We start from the raw sequence: 16,775 nt of genomic DNA, 5'->3' as shown, positions 1-16,775 counted from the left end.
ATTCGGGCCATGATCTTATCTTTCAGGTCAGTCGCTGCCTTGCTCAGCGTGATACTTATTGGGGCTGTTAACTCCCCTCTGACCTGGCGTCCTGGCTCCCTCTTGCCGTAGCATTTGTGTTGTACCTCGTCAATCTCTAGTGGTGATAGCAGTTTCCGTTTGTGGATGTCGGAACAGTAACCCACTGACTCAGGTTACTGTAGTAGTACTGTAGTAGTAGCATTCCAACAGAGCCTTGTTCTCACATCTCACCCATTTCCTCTGTGTTCCAGTTGCCAATTTTTCATCAAGGTGCTCTGGTTCCCCAGCACCTTATGCAGACCTTGTTTGGCCGGACGAGGTCTGAGCCAGCATATATATGCTGTCTTACTCACGAGAAATGGGTCAGAATACCAGTTGATCAGTGCAGAAGTGTCATTGACAGTGACTGAAATAATTTGTTTGCAGAGTCTGCATCAAAAGGTTGTGTAACAAAATTAGGGGCCAACCGATATGGATTTTGTTGTGGCCGATATGATACCGATAAAACCGGAGTTGGGGCTGCCGATAGCCGATATAATCACCGATATATTTAGTGATGTAAAAATTCACTGTAAATCTTGAATTGTTTAAAAAACTCAGGTTTGGTTCTAGTGGATTTTAAATTAGGTTTATTTAGACAAAATTTATTGTTATTCTGACTCTTTGCGTCACATTTACAGACAGTAGGTCGGCCTGATAAGATAAGATAATCCTTTATTGTCTCCCATTGGAGAAATTTGTCTTGGGACAGGGGGTAACATGCTTTATCAAAAAACAGGACAACACAACACAAAGCACCACATAAACAAACACCATAGAACAGAATAAATATGAGACCAAGTATGATCACGAGTGATGCACCAACAGGACCTTTAAATTATTCTTAACAGGCCTTGCATTCTTGTATTCTATTAATAATTGCACATTCCCTAAGCCTATGTGCAGTTTTGATTGCACATTCCCCTTGAGCCTATGTGCAGTTTTAATTGCACATTCCCTGAACCTATGTGCAGTTTTAATTGCACATTCCCTGAACCTATGTGCAGTTTTAAGTATTGCACATTCCTTAAAGGTTGTATAGAGGATTTTCCAAGGAACGAGAAATCCAGCGACTGTTTGTCCTTTTTCAAATGTTGCGCATGCGTGAAACCACCCCCCCTCCCCTACAGCTCCCTACGTAGAAACACCTCCTCCCTCCTCCTCCTTACGCCAGAAACAGGTTTGTTTCTAGAAAACAAGTCCTCATCGCTGCACATGACTTGTAAACAACTAACTACAGTGTTGGTTAGGCAAGGCGGAGAAGTGAGGAGCGGGGGGAGGGGGTGCGCGGACATTTCGTGCGCGGAAAAGAAGCGAGGAGCAGCGGGAAGAGCGGAGCGGGGAGAGAGGAGAGGAGAGGGGAGTGGTACGCGGAGATTCCGTGCACGGAGAAGTGATGAGCAGGGAGAAGAGCAAAACGGGGAGCGGGGAGAGGAGCAGTAAGGGGTGCAGAGAAGGTTGCGCAGAGATTCAGTGCGAATGAAGCTACTACAACAACACGCAGCTGCAAGCGGACTCTTTCTTTGCATTGAAAATTACGTTTTCAGACATAGGATATCGCATTCGTGTCCTGAAAAATGTTTGTCTAGCTCTTGGAAATAAGGTACCTTTTCACAATAAGCAGAAGTTTCCTGTCCAGAAGTAATTTGGCGACCAGTGCGTCAGTCTTTAGACCCTTCGTCTGCTTCAGTTGCGCCATCGCTGGAATGAATCTCCAAGAATAACGTTAGTTTGGCTTTGCAGCTTTTCCCCTTGTCTTCTTCTTTCAGCGACCTCAAAAACGGACTTTCTTTTGGGGCTAACTGCTCCTGGATTCTTGTCGCCATTGCAACAAACTTTGTGCGAACTGCGAGGAAGATATAGGTCAAAAAAGCCGCTAAGAACTGTTGCGTTTGTGGAGTAAACAGCGTCTGTGCGTCTGTGGACTGCGTGACAGGCGTACGTAAACCACGTAATGGCAGCGCGCAGGCAAGTCAGTTACACTAGAAACATAGGGAGTTTGATTGACAGCCTATCAGCTAACAGATAACGAGGCAGTCTCGTTATCTATTGGCAAATGTTTAGCCCCACCACGTCCAGAGTTGATGAATTTTTATTCTCTTTTTTTTGGTCATCATAATTACAAGGCTACTGCATCTCTATAATGCTGTCATTGACAGTTTGAAACAAAAAAAATCCTCCATACAACCTTTAAGCCTATGTGCAGTTTTAATTGCACATTCCCTAAGCCTTTTATAATTATTTTTTAACTGCACTATCTGAGTTTAGCAGATTTACAGTTTACAGTTTGAGACCCTGTACCTTATGCCTGATGGCATCAACTCAAACTGACTGTGAAGAACATGGCATTTTTGTATCACTTTCTAGCAGCTCGTGATGGGTATTCCAGTTCTTTTAGAATCGGCTCTTTAGGCTCGGCTCACTAAAAGCAGCTGATTCTTTCGGCTCCCAAGCGGCTCTTCAGATTGTTTTGTTGCAAATAGGACTAAAGCAGGTCTAAAGCAGGTCTAAACCAGGACTGAACCAGGACTGAAAAAGGACTAAACCAGGACTAAAACAGATCTAAACCATGTGTAAAACAGGACTAAACCAGAACTGAACCAGGACTGAGTGTCGGGACTCGGTCTCTATCGCTCTCCCTCTCTTGAGCCTAAGATTAGTCTTGGTTTATTTATTTTATGCTGAACTACAGACAAACATGCATGTTTTCTTTTTACCCTATGCACATGCAGATTTCTGAAAGTTTCTTTTTCAGCCTCTGCTGCTGTCAAACTACCATGAGTCTGCACGCGACATGAAGAGAAAAAAAGTGAGAAAACACAGCTCCCAATAAAGAGCCGGCTCTAAGAGCCGTTTCGTTCGCAACCGACCCATCACTACTAGCTAGTAAAGAAACTACCGCTATTAGCCTTTAGCCGTAATTGCTGCGCGCCGCGGTGATTAATTATATGCATAAATGTGGATCATTCACATTTCTATTCACAGCTCATTTACATATTATTGCAGGTCCAGTAATAAATATACAGCCAATAAAGTTACTTTACAATAGGCCAATAAAAAACAGTCTGTTTATGTGTGGGAGCTACAGCAGCTAATAGCTAACCAATGAGAAAGAACCAAAACTAGCCTGAAAGTCGACATATTTCCAACACTCCGCGCTCACACAGGCTCCTCCTCACATCACAAGTCAGCACTAATAAATGTCCTTTTAATCCAGATTCAAACCGATTGTCTGTAAAAAGAAGATAATCTCAGTGTTGCGCACATGGATGCGGGTCTAAAAAAACGCACATGATTCTGGGGGTGTGTTCAGGGACAGTACGGACACACACAGACAAATGACTCCGCAGATAAATACTGATGCAGAGCCACATATTAGGACATTTGTCTGTCTGTAAATTGGATTAAAATGAACATAATGTAGAGAGTCTAAGATTTAACGAGGTATAACATGCCCACTTGAAATATCGGCTCATATCAGCAAACATATTGGCCGATATGTCTCCAGGTGCTAATATCGGCCGATAATATCAGCCAACCGATATATCGGCTGGGCTCTAAACAAAATATTAAGTTAAGGGAACCATCATTTTTGTCCAGACCGGTTTCATTTTTTTCTCTAAAAATTCTGTTGAACCACAGGTGAAAAACTATGTAAATTTTTATTTATTATTGCTTTTATCAGTTTCAAGTTATTTCAGTGATGATATATATATAGAGAGATAGAGATAGAGATAGAGATAGATGAGCTTCATTTGTCACATTCACTCAGTTCACTTCTTTATATGGTCTGTAGTTGACTAATGTTATCAATCCAAAAAAAAATTAACACATTCATCTTGAATTAAGGCAAAATAATCCTGCGTCCTGTTTTGACCAAACAGTCTCTTTTAGATGACACAGAGAGCTACCTCAGAGCCAATCACACATGCATGCAGCAATGAAGGCCCTTTAACCTACTAAACCTGGTCATGTAGGCGCATTTAAACGACCTGACCCATGTGACCACACAAGTTCAACTTAAAATACAGTGAGAAGGCTAGAAGGCTTTATTACTTAATCATATAGTACTGATTATCACACTATTGAAATATACGTGTTTATTATTTTTATTATTATTATTAACGACAACAGAATATAACTTTTAAAAAAATACAGCAATCAACATTTAACAAATTACAATAATCAGTATAAAACAAAACACAAAAACATAAAGCCACACCCACAACACCCACAACAAATACAAAACAACAAAAAAAAGCCCCCATTTCCCACCGACCACGCACACCGACCCAAATTTGGCTAAATTAAGCAAAAGTAATATGATAGTGCAACATAAACACACTGCTAGACCCCCTTACATTGACACATTACAGCCAATTCATAATTGAAATTCCTTTTCTCACTCTTCCTTCCTCTTTATTATTATTATTTTTCACCATCATCATTTCCTTTCATAATTTTTGTTATTTATTACAAACTCAAATAATAATTTTAAAGGCATTTCTTTTTTTTTTTCATAATAATAATAATAATGCATCAGTTTTATATAGTGCTTTTTTGGACACTCAAAGATGCTTTATAGAGCATTATTCATTCACTCCAGACCCGGTGGTGGTAAGCTACGACTGTAGCCACAGCTGCCCTGGGGCAGACTGACAGATGTAAGGCTGCCAATCTGTGCCATCGGCTCCTCCGACCACCAGCATCACTCACACACACACCACATTCATACTAGGCAATGTGGGTGAAGTGCCTTGCCTAAGGACACAATAACGCCCCCCTGTGGCATCTGATTTTTCCCACTGGTCTCCCATCCAAGTACTAACCAGGCCACCTTGAGTTGTGCCCCCATCAGTCACCCGGGCCACCTGGCTCAACTGGGCTGCACCTTTCCAGCCCCGCTAAGTTCTCAAGTCTGCTAATTTTGTGGTTCCTGCTGCCACAAAGGCCTGCCTTAGCTGATTGGAGTCCAACAGACTACTCCTCATCAATGGGTTGAAAAACAGGGGCTCCTGCCTCGCACACCCATATGGTTCCTCTCTGGAGCATTCTACCACAGAGCTCCAGGCCTTCAGAACCGAGCGGTAGAAAACGGAAGTCCCCTACAGGTCTACTTCCTTGAGGTTCAGCAGGAACAGGTACTTACCATAGCCTAGGCCTCCTGTACGGCACAACAGGACAGCTGTTGTGGTCCATACAGAAGCCGCTACACCGTCCTCAAGCAGAGGACTGCCAGTCGACTGGAGAGGTCCATGTCATTCATCAGTGTCTATCATATTCCAATTTTTTTTGCATTATCATTGTAGGCAGAAAATTATATATAATTTTGATTTGAAAAAATCTATTTTGTACATCAATAATGGTTTGATAAATTAATTTAAAAATCCACTCCCATGATAAGGGGCACTCAATTGTGTCCTCCCACTTTCTCAGTGTATTGTAAGAGATCTTCTTTAATGAGTGGTATGATAAAAAAAACAATTCTTCATATTTAATGATCTTACCATTTTCATTGGTTAGATCAATTATAAAAATAATACCCTTTTCAAACATTTTTTTTCCAAAAGAGAGGTTTCCTATCTATCACAATATTTGAATTGTACCATATGATCTGTTGTAGGATGTCATCTTTTTTTTTTCAGGTTATGAAATTGGAAGCACCACCATGTATGCATACATTCTTTTATAAAACTAGATGTATTCCCATCTAGAAAGTGGGAGGGCATCAGTTGTAAAAAGGGATACAGCTTTTGCTGCCATACTAAGTGTTTTTTGTCCAACAAATTACTTGTGTACCACTTTGCATTCAAGTAAAGTTTTGGAACCATTGATACTTTTAGAGAGAAACACAGAGCTTCTAAACTGAGCAGTTTAAAGCTCCCACTGTTATAATCATTATACAAAACCCCTCTCTGAATCTTCTCTGGTTTTCTAGCCCAAACAAAGTCAAAGATCTTCTGCTCATAGAGAAGTTTTGTGAAGGAGATGGCCATGACATAAATAAATATATAAATTGAGGAACATTAATAGAATTAACAATGGATACTTTTCCATATAATGTCAAAAATTTCCCTTTCCATAATTGAAGAATCTTATCATTTTCATTTTTCTTAATTTATTACTATCATTAACTGAACATAAGTCTTCAAGATTCTCTGGGATAACAACACCTAGTACATTTAATGGCCCATCAATCCATACAACAGGTACTTTACAATCCATAGTAAACTTTTACCTTTTAAACTGCCTATCCTCAACATTTTACACTTATTATAATTCAACGTTAGTCCAGATTGTTGGGAAAAGGATTCCAAAAGGTCCAATAGATTTTGTAAACAATGAGGTTTAGGGCAAATAAAGAAATGTGTGTCATCCACATACGTTGATATTTTTGTTTCTATGTAGTTATTAATAAGCCCTTTAATAGCTAATATTTCCATTGCAATAATGAATAAGTATAGCGACAATGGACATCCTTGTTTTAGGCCTCTTAAAAGGGGGATTGACTCTGAAATGTGTCCATTATTAATAATTCTACAATTTGTTTTGTTATACAGTGTTTTAACCCAATTTATTAGAGAGTCACCAAAGTTAAAGAAAGAAAGACTTTTACATATAAAATCTAGATTGATTTGATCAAATGCCTTTTCTTGATCTGCAACAAAAATGTGTCCCTTTTTATTCTCTGTATTATAATTTTCAATTATTTCCAGCAGCTATCTAATGTTATGACAAATATTTCTACCATGTAAGAAGCCAGATTGATCCTGGTGAATGATGGAAAATGGATTTAAGTCTTCGAGCTAAACATTTAGCCAGTATCTTTGCATCATAACACTGTAGAGTAATAGGTCTCCAATTCTTTAAATATACTGGGACTTGGTACTGACCATTAGATTCTTGTTTCAATAACAATGAAATAAGATGTTCTTTTTGAGAATCAGTCAGATACCCCATTCTGTATGAGTAATTAAAGCTCAAGAGTAATGGTTTCTTGATTTCTTTGAAGAATGTTTGATAAAATTCAATAGGTGTTCCGTCTATTCCTGGGGTTTTCCCTTGTTGAAAGGACATGACAGCTTCAAAAAGTTCCTCCTCACTTATAAGGCCTTCACTTAGATGTTTTTCTAATTCATTCAGTTTTCCATCAAAATTCTTTGGGAAGAAATCTTCAGTATCAACAGGAATTACCTGATGTGAGAAAATATTCTTATAGTAATTTTCAATTTCTTTTAATACTGTAGATTGTGTAGGTAATATGCTTCAATTTTTTGTAACTATCTTATATATTCTTTTTAGAATGATTTTTCGTTTGAAGGTTCAGAAAGTATTTAGAGCATTTTTCTCCTTCTTTCATCCAGGTTGCTCTTTTAAGGTTGTAGCTTTTTAGTAAACTATTTTCTACCAGATCAGTTAACTCCTCGTGCTTAGCTGTTAGAGTGTCAAATTGCTCATTTGTTGAATTTATGTCTTCGTCTATTTTTTGTTGTAGTTTTTCAATATCCTTCTTTTGGTCTGATTCTTTTACTTTCAGTTTTTTTCTTTTCCATGATGAATAGGCAATAACATGTACCCTAAAGCTACAGTTAAGCACTTTCCACACTATAAGGGGGTTTGAAGATCCTTCATTATATTTAACAAAATCAATAATGAAAACTATTTTTTTCAATAAATTCACCATCTTGTAGTAGCATTTGATTGAATTTCCAATATCCACGTCCACGTATACTTTCTTCTATTACAAAAATTTACCCTATACTATTATGGTGGTATGGTATATATGTGTTTGTTTTGTGTGTGTGCAGATGTGGATAAAGAGGGAGTGCTGATAACAGAATTCCCAGCCAGTGCGAGTGCTCCACAGCTCGGGGCCGCTCAGCTCGGGGCCGCTCAGCTCGGGGCCGCTCAGCTCGGGGCCGCTCAGCTCGGGGCCGCTCAGCTCAGGTGTCCTGTGTATGTTTACAGTTGTGCCCTGGAACAGCTCAGAGAGCAGCTGGTGCAGCCTTCCTCTAGTCGCAGGCCCAATGATGTCTTCCTCAGGTGACCACTCTGACATCACTCCATTCACACACTTTTATTTTTTCACAGAGAAGTCTGATTGAGTGTGCTTAACCACTGAATTCAAAACGCATTTTCCCCAAAACTTGTCTGGGCCACTCTTGTCCCAGCGTATAGCAAATCAAAGAACTCAATAGGTGTGAATGGGGGGGTACGAGGCTTTAAGTGCTTTTATTAAATTACCAGTTATAACTGTAAAGTTTTAGTGCTTATACAGACAAAAACAACTAACATCCTGTAACCACATTTAAATGGATAAGTGACATCTCATTTACCTTGATCATTATAGTCATTTGCATCTCTGCAGCGCAAATAGGTTTTCAATATGTTTTCAAAGTTTTTTTAACTGTTATTCAATTAATTTTTGTTTATTTATACTATTTTTTACATTTTGGATACATACAGAAGACATCAGATATATGAAGCTAGCTCTATGGAATTATGTAGTAAAGAAGAATTTTAAATACTTAATCTTTTTTTGGCAGAGCTAAGGGTGACTACTTTGAGGATTTGAATATAAAATATATTTTTAAAAATTCAGTTGAGTTGTTTAACTTTTTTTGCTACATAATTCTATGCATCTTACTTCATATATTTGATGTATCTATTTGAAGTTGTAAATGTATAGAAAAAACAATTTAATAAGAGGTTTGTCCACACAATGACTGGTAGTGTAGATCAGACTATATGTCAGACAGGGCTCAATCAAGGTTGGCTGGTGGAGTGTGTGTGTGTGTGTGTGTTAACAGTTGTGTTCATTGTTGCCTCTGGAGGCCCACACCTCCTACAGAGCTGTGGGACTTGGAGATACAGCTCAGGTAGATCTTCCTTCTCTTCTGGTCCTACTGAGCACAACCCCATCACAGTCACTGCACTACCTTTTTCTCACTATTACTTTCTATATTATAATCTTATGGTCTTCACCCAAAAAGTGACACTACTTATCCACTCCAAATCCAAACTCCAGTCCCTGTAATGTAACTTAGGATTATGTCACATAGAAACAGAGGGAGGACCCAAAATGCAGGACTGCTGTAAAAGTTCTTTAATAACAAAGAAAGATCTAAAAATCTATCCAAAATTCGAAACTAAACTGACATGATAGGACAAGATACTGACAATGACAAATACAATGGACCAACAAAGGGCAGAGGAGAACACAGGGTAAAAATGCACTCAGACACAGGTGAAATACATGGGGCAAACAATCAACAGACAGGAAGTAAAACTCAAACTACAAGCAGACAGGACAAATGTCAAAATAAAACACCAAGGGCACGCAACACTACAGGAAAATATACACCAAAATAAGCAACTACAGAACATGAACTATGACAGATCAGGCAATATGCTGGAAAAATAATATCTTAAAACCAGATCACAATTTCCATTTCACCATTAGTCATGTAGACATCCTCTGCTCTTTAGAATTCACTTTTCATTATGGTTGATTCTATCTCTCACTTAGAGCATAGCAGAGGTAAAAGTGCATTAAACAGAATTACTGAATCATGATCTGACTATATCAACAAAATTGTATATCATCTAAAGGATGAGGTCACAATTCAACTTTTCAGGGTGAAAAAATGGACCACAGCACTGTGGTCCAAGACAAGAAAAATATATGATCAAGGCTTTTTTTGCCGAAACGTTATTTTGTTAATAAAAAATCTTTTGGACATCGGCCAACTGAGTGTGCAATGCATTTTTTCACCCTGGTCTGGCTGCTTCTTGCATTTGCACCTCTACAAGAATTTTGGTGTGCATTTTCTGTTTCTTTTGACACAATTCAACTTTTACCACAATATGGCCTGGCCCTAATGTAACCTAAACTTCATCTCTATAAGTGTGATAGTGAGTCAAAGGTAGCAGATAATGGTGGTGGAGGCTTTGGCTCTGGCTGTGGAGCTGTGAGGTTCTGGTTGAGCTGGGGATGTGCTCCTATGGATTGATACTGTAGACTGGTTAAAACCACTAACCCTCTGAGCCTTGTTGCGCTGGTGTGCTGGTATCTCCTTGTAAGCATCATAGAGCATACTGACACTTACAGCTTGTCCTCTTTGTGTTTCGGTCATGTGTCATTTGTGTTTTGCAGGCAGCAGTCCAGGGGGCAGTAGCATCACCATTCATTCTCTGAGGATTTAGCCAAGTTGTGCTAAACTATATACATTTTTACATTTCAGGACACTAGCAGCAAGTTACGGATGAATAATCACAGACGGCATGTTAAAACCTACGATGTACTATGATGTAAATATTGTAATACATCGAAGTATTCTTCTGTATTAGGAACACAGCGGGAAGTGGGAATCTGTACTTTTAAGAGAAGCGGAACTAACCAGATGACTGCCTGAAAAGTGTTGATTAAAGCATAGGGGGAGAGAATGAGAGAAGTGCAGGAAGGCTGTGTTGAAGGAGATAACGGCAAGATTGATTCTCGCAATATTTGTGATTTCACAAACTCATGAGAATCCATCTTGAGAGACTTCTGCTGTAAGGTTCAAACTCGTCCAGCAGCTGACCAATCACAGACCAGGAGACTCCAACAGATGTACTTCAGCCTATTTTACTGAAACCACAGACTATTTAGTTAGTATACAGGGAAGTGCTTTGTGCTTTGTGGACGGGGAAGATGTCTGTGCTTTTCTCTCAATATGATGTAACAAAAGTTAGATTTTTCTGCTTGTTCTGCTGTTGTGGCGCTTTGACCAATCTGATTTAAATACAGTCTCGGTCATAATGTCTGTTGTTTCTGATCACTTTTAGAGACCGGCATTCCAGATTGCTAAATGTATAGAACTCAGTTCCGAGTGACACATAATAATTTGGAGTGAGGCAGGTTATGAAGGAGGAAGAGGGAGAGAGAAGGGGCAGAGAAGGAGATGCAGAAGATAAATTGTCATGTGATACCTTTACTGCTTCCCGTCTGGTGAAATGTATTAGTTCAGTTCTTAGCCATGGGCTGATGACTTTAAATAGCTGCATGTCGTGTCTGAACTTGTTTTTTGTGAATCTTGTGAAACATCCAGCATGTAAAGGGGTGGGCTGTCTGGTGCTCGACTTGTTTGGTCTGTGGAGGGACATGTAGCTGTAGACATATGGGCTTATTCACTTAAATCTAATGTATTCATTTTAATCAAATTGCTGGTTGGTGATTGGTTAAATTGATCAGTAGTTATCACTTTTTAATCGATCTACAGCCAATCTATTTTTTAATGGTGTAGGGTTGTCAAAAGTAATGAAAATGACTACTATGCTAATCAGTATTAAACTAGTATTGATGCCCATTTAAGAATTTTGAGTACAAAAAAAATCACATAAAAAGGGCAAAATTGACCCTTCTGTTAACAGTTTTACAGTAATGTTAGAATATCTAGAATCTTGAGAATTATGTGAACTAATATATGACCACACAAGTACTGCCTTAGTGTTGAAAATTACAGTCTATTGTCTAAAAAAATTTTATTATTGTGGTGGTATCGAAATCGGTATTGAGTCTCAAGCCTATTTCTTAGTGTTGAATTCTAAATCACTTGTGTGTGCTGTGCAGGAGTGTGTCCCAGGACCGCAGCAGCCCATCCCCCTGGCCCGAGCTCCTGTCCCAGCCACACAAACACAAGGAACTGGCCCACTACTGCAGCCTGCTCCAGGAGCACTACCACCAGAGCTATGTCAAAGGTCCCACTGCACCACCTCAGACTTTACTGTGATACACTGCCATTCTCTTTGATCACTTGTTGAATTACCTTAACTAGCTTTATATTTGTTTTCCCTTCTCATTTACCCACTCAAAATAGTATTTTGAGTGATTCATGCATGCTTACGTACTCTTTATTCCCATGCTGGCCAATGCTGGCCAAAGAGACTTAAAGTAGTAGTTGACTACCTCCATTGTCAGGTACAGGTAGCTCACAGACTGCTGTGTGTGTTGTTGTGGACAGGAGTGTACCGCAGCCTGCAACAGTCCTACAGCATCAGTGCTCAGGATGTCCTGCTGGCTATGGACTACTGTGAAGAGTCCCTCCAGGAGATGGACATCAGCGCTTTCCTGCACACGCTCTGTGGACACGTGCGGCGCTTCAGAGAGCAACCATGGGTCCGGGCAGCCTTCACCATTGGGGACATGGAGGAGCATTGTGCAACGGGCAGGTACAGATGCTCCAAAGACCTGTTCGGCCCTAGTGCTGAGTACGGACTCACGGCTCATGGGCTGCGTGCAGATACTGGCAAGTGCAATGCATTGCAGATAACACCCGGTGCAGTCCACCACTTTGTGCTTCACTCTTACAATAAATTCAGGAGTGTGCTTTGTTGTGGACACATTGTGAATTACAGTGTTACATTGACTGTTTCAACTCATTTCTTCCTTAACTTTGACTTGTTTGCTGTAGTGTTAGCTTTGACCTCCCCCTCTACCCCTGAACATACGGACATGCATCTTCTGTGTTCATATGTACAATACTCAAGTAGAGTTGAGGTAGACTTAAATAAACATGTACTGCAGAGCATGAGAGGGTCCTGGGCCCTGCATGTGACATGTACCTGATCATTGTTTTTCCTTCTGTGCCGCCAGTGTGGATTTCGATGCCAACAGTGAAAGTGAGTGCACGTCTCCACAAGCTGAGGGGGAGACCAGGTCTGATCCATTCCCAGAGTTTCCTCTGTCCTTGCTGCAGAGTCAGTCGAAGTGTGAGAGTCAGAGCCCAGAGCTGCACCGCATCATACAGGTCCCTCCCTATACTCTGTATCTCATAGAAACGTATGACATGTTGGGTAGCCATCTTTGACCAGCTTATGTCTCCTACAGGATCAGTTCAGTGAGATTTTGTCCCAGTATTTCAAACCTGTCCCATCCAGTCCACACTACTTCTTTTACTGTCTTCCGTCAAATAAAGAGGTGAGTGAGGCTGTGGTTATTGCAGATACAGGTACAGACTCATGTGTAACTGTGCTCAGCAGGACTCTGATGATGAGACGGAGAGGAGGCCCGTAGAGGACATGGTTTCTGAGGCAGAGCCCGCTACAGAAGATGGTGAGGACTAAAATACTGAAAAAGCACTTTTCTTCAATAATGCTCTTTTGTCAAACAGTTTAAATAAATAACCATCTTCCTATTTAAAAACTGCAATTCTTTTCTAGTTGACTGTAGCAAAGTTCAACTAACGATCAATCCTCTCGTTCAGAAACCATTTCATCCCCCTGATATTATATTCTATTATCAATGCAAAATTTTAATCTGGCAGTTCTGAAAAGTGTAGCCAAAGTGAATATTTGCAATTTGTGTGTACAATATGAGGCAAAACATCTTTAGAGTTTGAGCAGAAATACTATAAAAAGTTTACTTTCAATATTGCAGGCTCAAAAGTAATTCTGTTCTAGTTTAGGGTTCATCCATTCCTCAGCCAATGGAGCCACACAGTCAGTGTGAGTGTGCTGTGTGTGTTGCAGAGGCCGTGTGCATGCAGACAGAGAGCGACTCAGACCTACTGGTGGAGTACGAGGACCAGCCTGGACCCAGCGCTCAGGCCCTGGGCAGCTCTGTGTCTGACTCTAACACGGTGAACCAGGACGATGACTCCTTCAGCATCCTAGAGGGTGGTTCTGTGGAGGGGCTCCAGCTGGACATGCCCCCCCTCTTTGTGCACATCACCTGTTCTGTGAACGTGAAGAGCAGCCACGGCTCTGTTCCCGTCCAGACCCTGCCTACCTGCCTGGGTGAGTGCTAGCCCAGGTCTGCCCCAGCCTGCCCCAGCCTGCCCCAGCCTGACCCAGCCTGACCCAGCTTGCCCCAGCCTGACCCAGCCTGACCCAGCCTGACCCAGCCTGACCCAGTCTGACCCAGTCTGACCCAGTCTGACCCAGTCTGACCCAGTCTGACCCAGTCTGACCCAGTCTGGGGCTTGGTTTTAATGGGGCTCTGCTGTCTGCAGGGCAAGTCATCTCCTGTTTGGAGAATGTGGAGTTGCTTCACTCAGTGGATCTGAAGGAGCTCTCAGTCACATTGGATATTTTCATCTTGACACTTCCTCTGGAGATAGAAGTACTGGCCGATTTTCATCACAACAGGTTAGTTCAAGGGGCTCTTTTAAACTTTCTATCTTGTTTTTTGGTAAGTTTAGCCTTTTAACACAGGGCGTCCCAAACATTTCTGTGACCCCCAAAATTAAGCTGCCTTCCCGGTAACATGGTCTTGAAAGGGCACATTGGTGCACATGTACATAGAGATAAAGCCAAATCTGATGCTGGGTATTTTATTTTAAAAAGGCATACACTATGTTTTGTTATACCTGCACAAAGAAAAGAGAGACAAGAAAAAGGCACATGGTGTCCAGCGCTGCACAAAGATGCTTCAGCATGAATGATACATGTCATAAATCATACATGCCACCACGGTACGAAAACAAAGCTCCTCACCTGGACAGAGACATCCAGAGCATGTGCATGCTGCATTAGGTCCTCCTCGCTCCATGTTCCAGGTACTTTAGTCCCAAACTCCACTAAAAACATCTATGCACTATATCCTGTGAGTACATTGGCCATTTCTTCTTCGGGTGGGGCAGGTCAAGTTGAATTGTATTTTGGGTCAGGTGGGGTGGGTCTTAAAAACGTTGACCTGTGCATCGCTCAGATTTTAGCATAGTCCTACATGTGGCCAAACCAAGTGCAGCATGTCGTCTTACCGGTAAAACAGAATAACTGAAGAAACAACATCCAGAGATTCAACTTGTATCCATTTGGAAACACATCAAGTGCGTGGCCTATCCAGTGTCTCAGAGTCAAATTGTTGTGTGTAATAATCAATCCACATCCAGTCTGCAGCATCTGTCTGTAAAGTTTGTCATAATCCTCCTCCTTTGCCCATGTAATAAAAGTGTAGTTTATCAAAACAAAAAGCAGGTGGTTCGTAGCGCTGCCATGAAGGTCAGCTACACGGCTCTGGTTCATTTGTTTGCATATTTGACTTTCACCATCACTGGACATCATATAGTCAAATAAGCTAGTATGTGTTTAAAATGGCAATAAGCATCATTGTGTGAGAGAGATGGCGGAGGAGCACGCATGCTCTGTGTCTCTGCACTGGACTGGCCATATTCGTGTAGGTTAATCTGGGCTCAGACCCAGCCAGTTTATTTTCTGTTCATTTCAATGATCATCCTACTCCTTTACTTACATTATTATTACAATGATATATTACAACATAGTTTTAAAAAGCATATATAAATATATTCATAGATTTGAAAACATTTATTCTGGATATCATCTCGCAACCCCCCCCCCCCCGACCCCCCAGGGGGATTACAACCCGCACTTTGGGAACCACTGTCTTAAAACACAAGCTTCATGTGGAAACAGCCCAATTGTTCACTCTGCACCAAAAGATCCTTTAATATAGTGTCTCAGTGGTTAGAGCAGCGGTCTCCCAACCAGAAGGTTGGAGGATCGTTCCCGCTTGAGCCAAGTTTTGTTGTTGTGTCCTTAGGCAAGACACTTCACCCATATTGCCTAGTATGAATGTGATGCATGTGTGAATGGTTGGTCCGAAGCCTTGCTTCCAGGCAGTCTGTCCAAGGGCACTAAATGACGGTAACTTAGCGTCATTTAGTGTGGAGTGAATGACTAATGAATTACATTATTAGGCCCAAGCCAGAGAAAATGTCCCAGTGACAGACTCATTAAAATTATTACAGAACTGTGAAAATCACAAAAATTAGGTATTAAAATGAATGAACATGCCAGTGACCAGTATCAGAAATTAGGTATCAACAATTTTCATTGGGCAATTTGGGAGCCCCCGACTTGGGAAAAAAGTCAACCTAAAAATCTGGAAGTCTGCAGGAAAAACGGAACATGTCAAGACATGACAAAAAGTATATTATGGCCCTGCCCTAAAGCCACAGACTGTTGTACTTAGGACATCTCCTTGCACAATTTTCATCACTTACTGGATTGAATGGAGTAGTAACATACAGTGAGGAAAATAAGTATTTGAACAACCTGCTATTTTGCAAGTTCTCCCACTTAGAAATCATGGAGGGGTCTGACATTTTCATTGTAGGTCAATGTCCACTGTGAGAGACATAATCTAAAAAGAAAAATCCAGAAATCACAATGTATGATTTTTTAACAATTTATTTGTATGATACAGCTGCAAATAAGTACACCTGAGAAAATCAATGTTAATATTTGGTACAGTAGCCTTTGTTTGCAATTACAGAGGTCAAACGTTTTGTGTAGATTTTCACCAGGTTTGCACACACTGCAGGAGGGATTTTGGCCCACTCCTCCACATAGATCTTCTCTAGATCAGTCAGGTTTCTGGGCTGTTGCTGAGAAACACGGAGTTTGAGCTCCCTCCAAAGATTTTCTATTGGGTTTAGGTCTGGACACTGTCTAGGCCATGCCAGAACCTTGATGTGCTTCTTACAGAGCCACTCCTTGGTTCTCCTGGCTGTGTGCTTTGGGTCATTGTCATGTTGGAAAACCCAGCCTTGACCCATCTTCAATGTTGTAACTGAGAGAAGGAGGTTGTTCCCCAAAATCTCGCAATACATGGCCCCGGTCATCCTCTCCTTAATACAGTACATTCGCCCTGTCCCATGTGCAGAAAAACATCCCCAAAGCATGATGCTACCACCCCCACGCTTCACAGTAGG

At 40.9% G+C, this 16,775-nt stretch overlaps 1 protein-coding gene across 7 annotated transcripts in view; it reads left to right on the top strand.

Annotated features, from left to right (window-relative positions):
- Positions 1–16,775, top strand: part of szt2 (SZT2 subunit of KICSTOR complex) — a 145,031-nt gene that overhangs the window by 57,592 nt on the left and 70,664 nt on the right. For 5 of the 7 annotated variants that reach the window (XM_055164893.1, XM_055164895.1, XM_055164891.1 and 2 more), the window contains 8 exons: positions 7,869–8,103; positions 11,672–11,799; positions 12,063–12,270; positions 12,695–12,848; positions 12,929–13,018; positions 13,078–13,153; positions 13,570–13,836; positions 14,052–14,187. In XM_055164893.1, the coding sequence (XP_055020868.1) occupies positions 7,869–8,103; positions 11,672–11,799; positions 12,063–12,270; positions 12,695–12,848; positions 12,929–13,018; positions 13,078–13,153; positions 13,570–13,836; positions 14,052–14,187 (1,294 nt within the window). The remainder of the gene's footprint in view (positions 1–7,868; positions 8,104–11,671; positions 11,800–12,062; positions 12,271–12,694; positions 12,849–12,928; positions 13,019–13,077; positions 13,154–13,569; positions 13,837–14,051; positions 14,188–16,775) is intronic. The other 2 variants (XM_055164894.1, XM_055164892.1) reach the window with 2 other exon arrangements.

The sequence above is a fragment of the Boleophthalmus pectinirostris genome, unplaced genomic scaffold (genome assembly GCF_026225935.1).
Source record: "Boleophthalmus pectinirostris isolate CB_2022bp ecotype Guang Dong unplaced genomic scaffold, ASM2622593v1 HiC_scaffold_7, whole genome shotgun sequence".
In the NCBI taxonomy this organism is placed as follows: domain Eukaryota; kingdom Metazoa; phylum Chordata; class Actinopteri; order Gobiiformes; family Gobiidae; genus Boleophthalmus; species Boleophthalmus pectinirostris.
The sequence above is the reverse complement of the archived record's forward strand: the minus strand, read 5'-3'. Positions and strand labels throughout refer to the sequence as shown.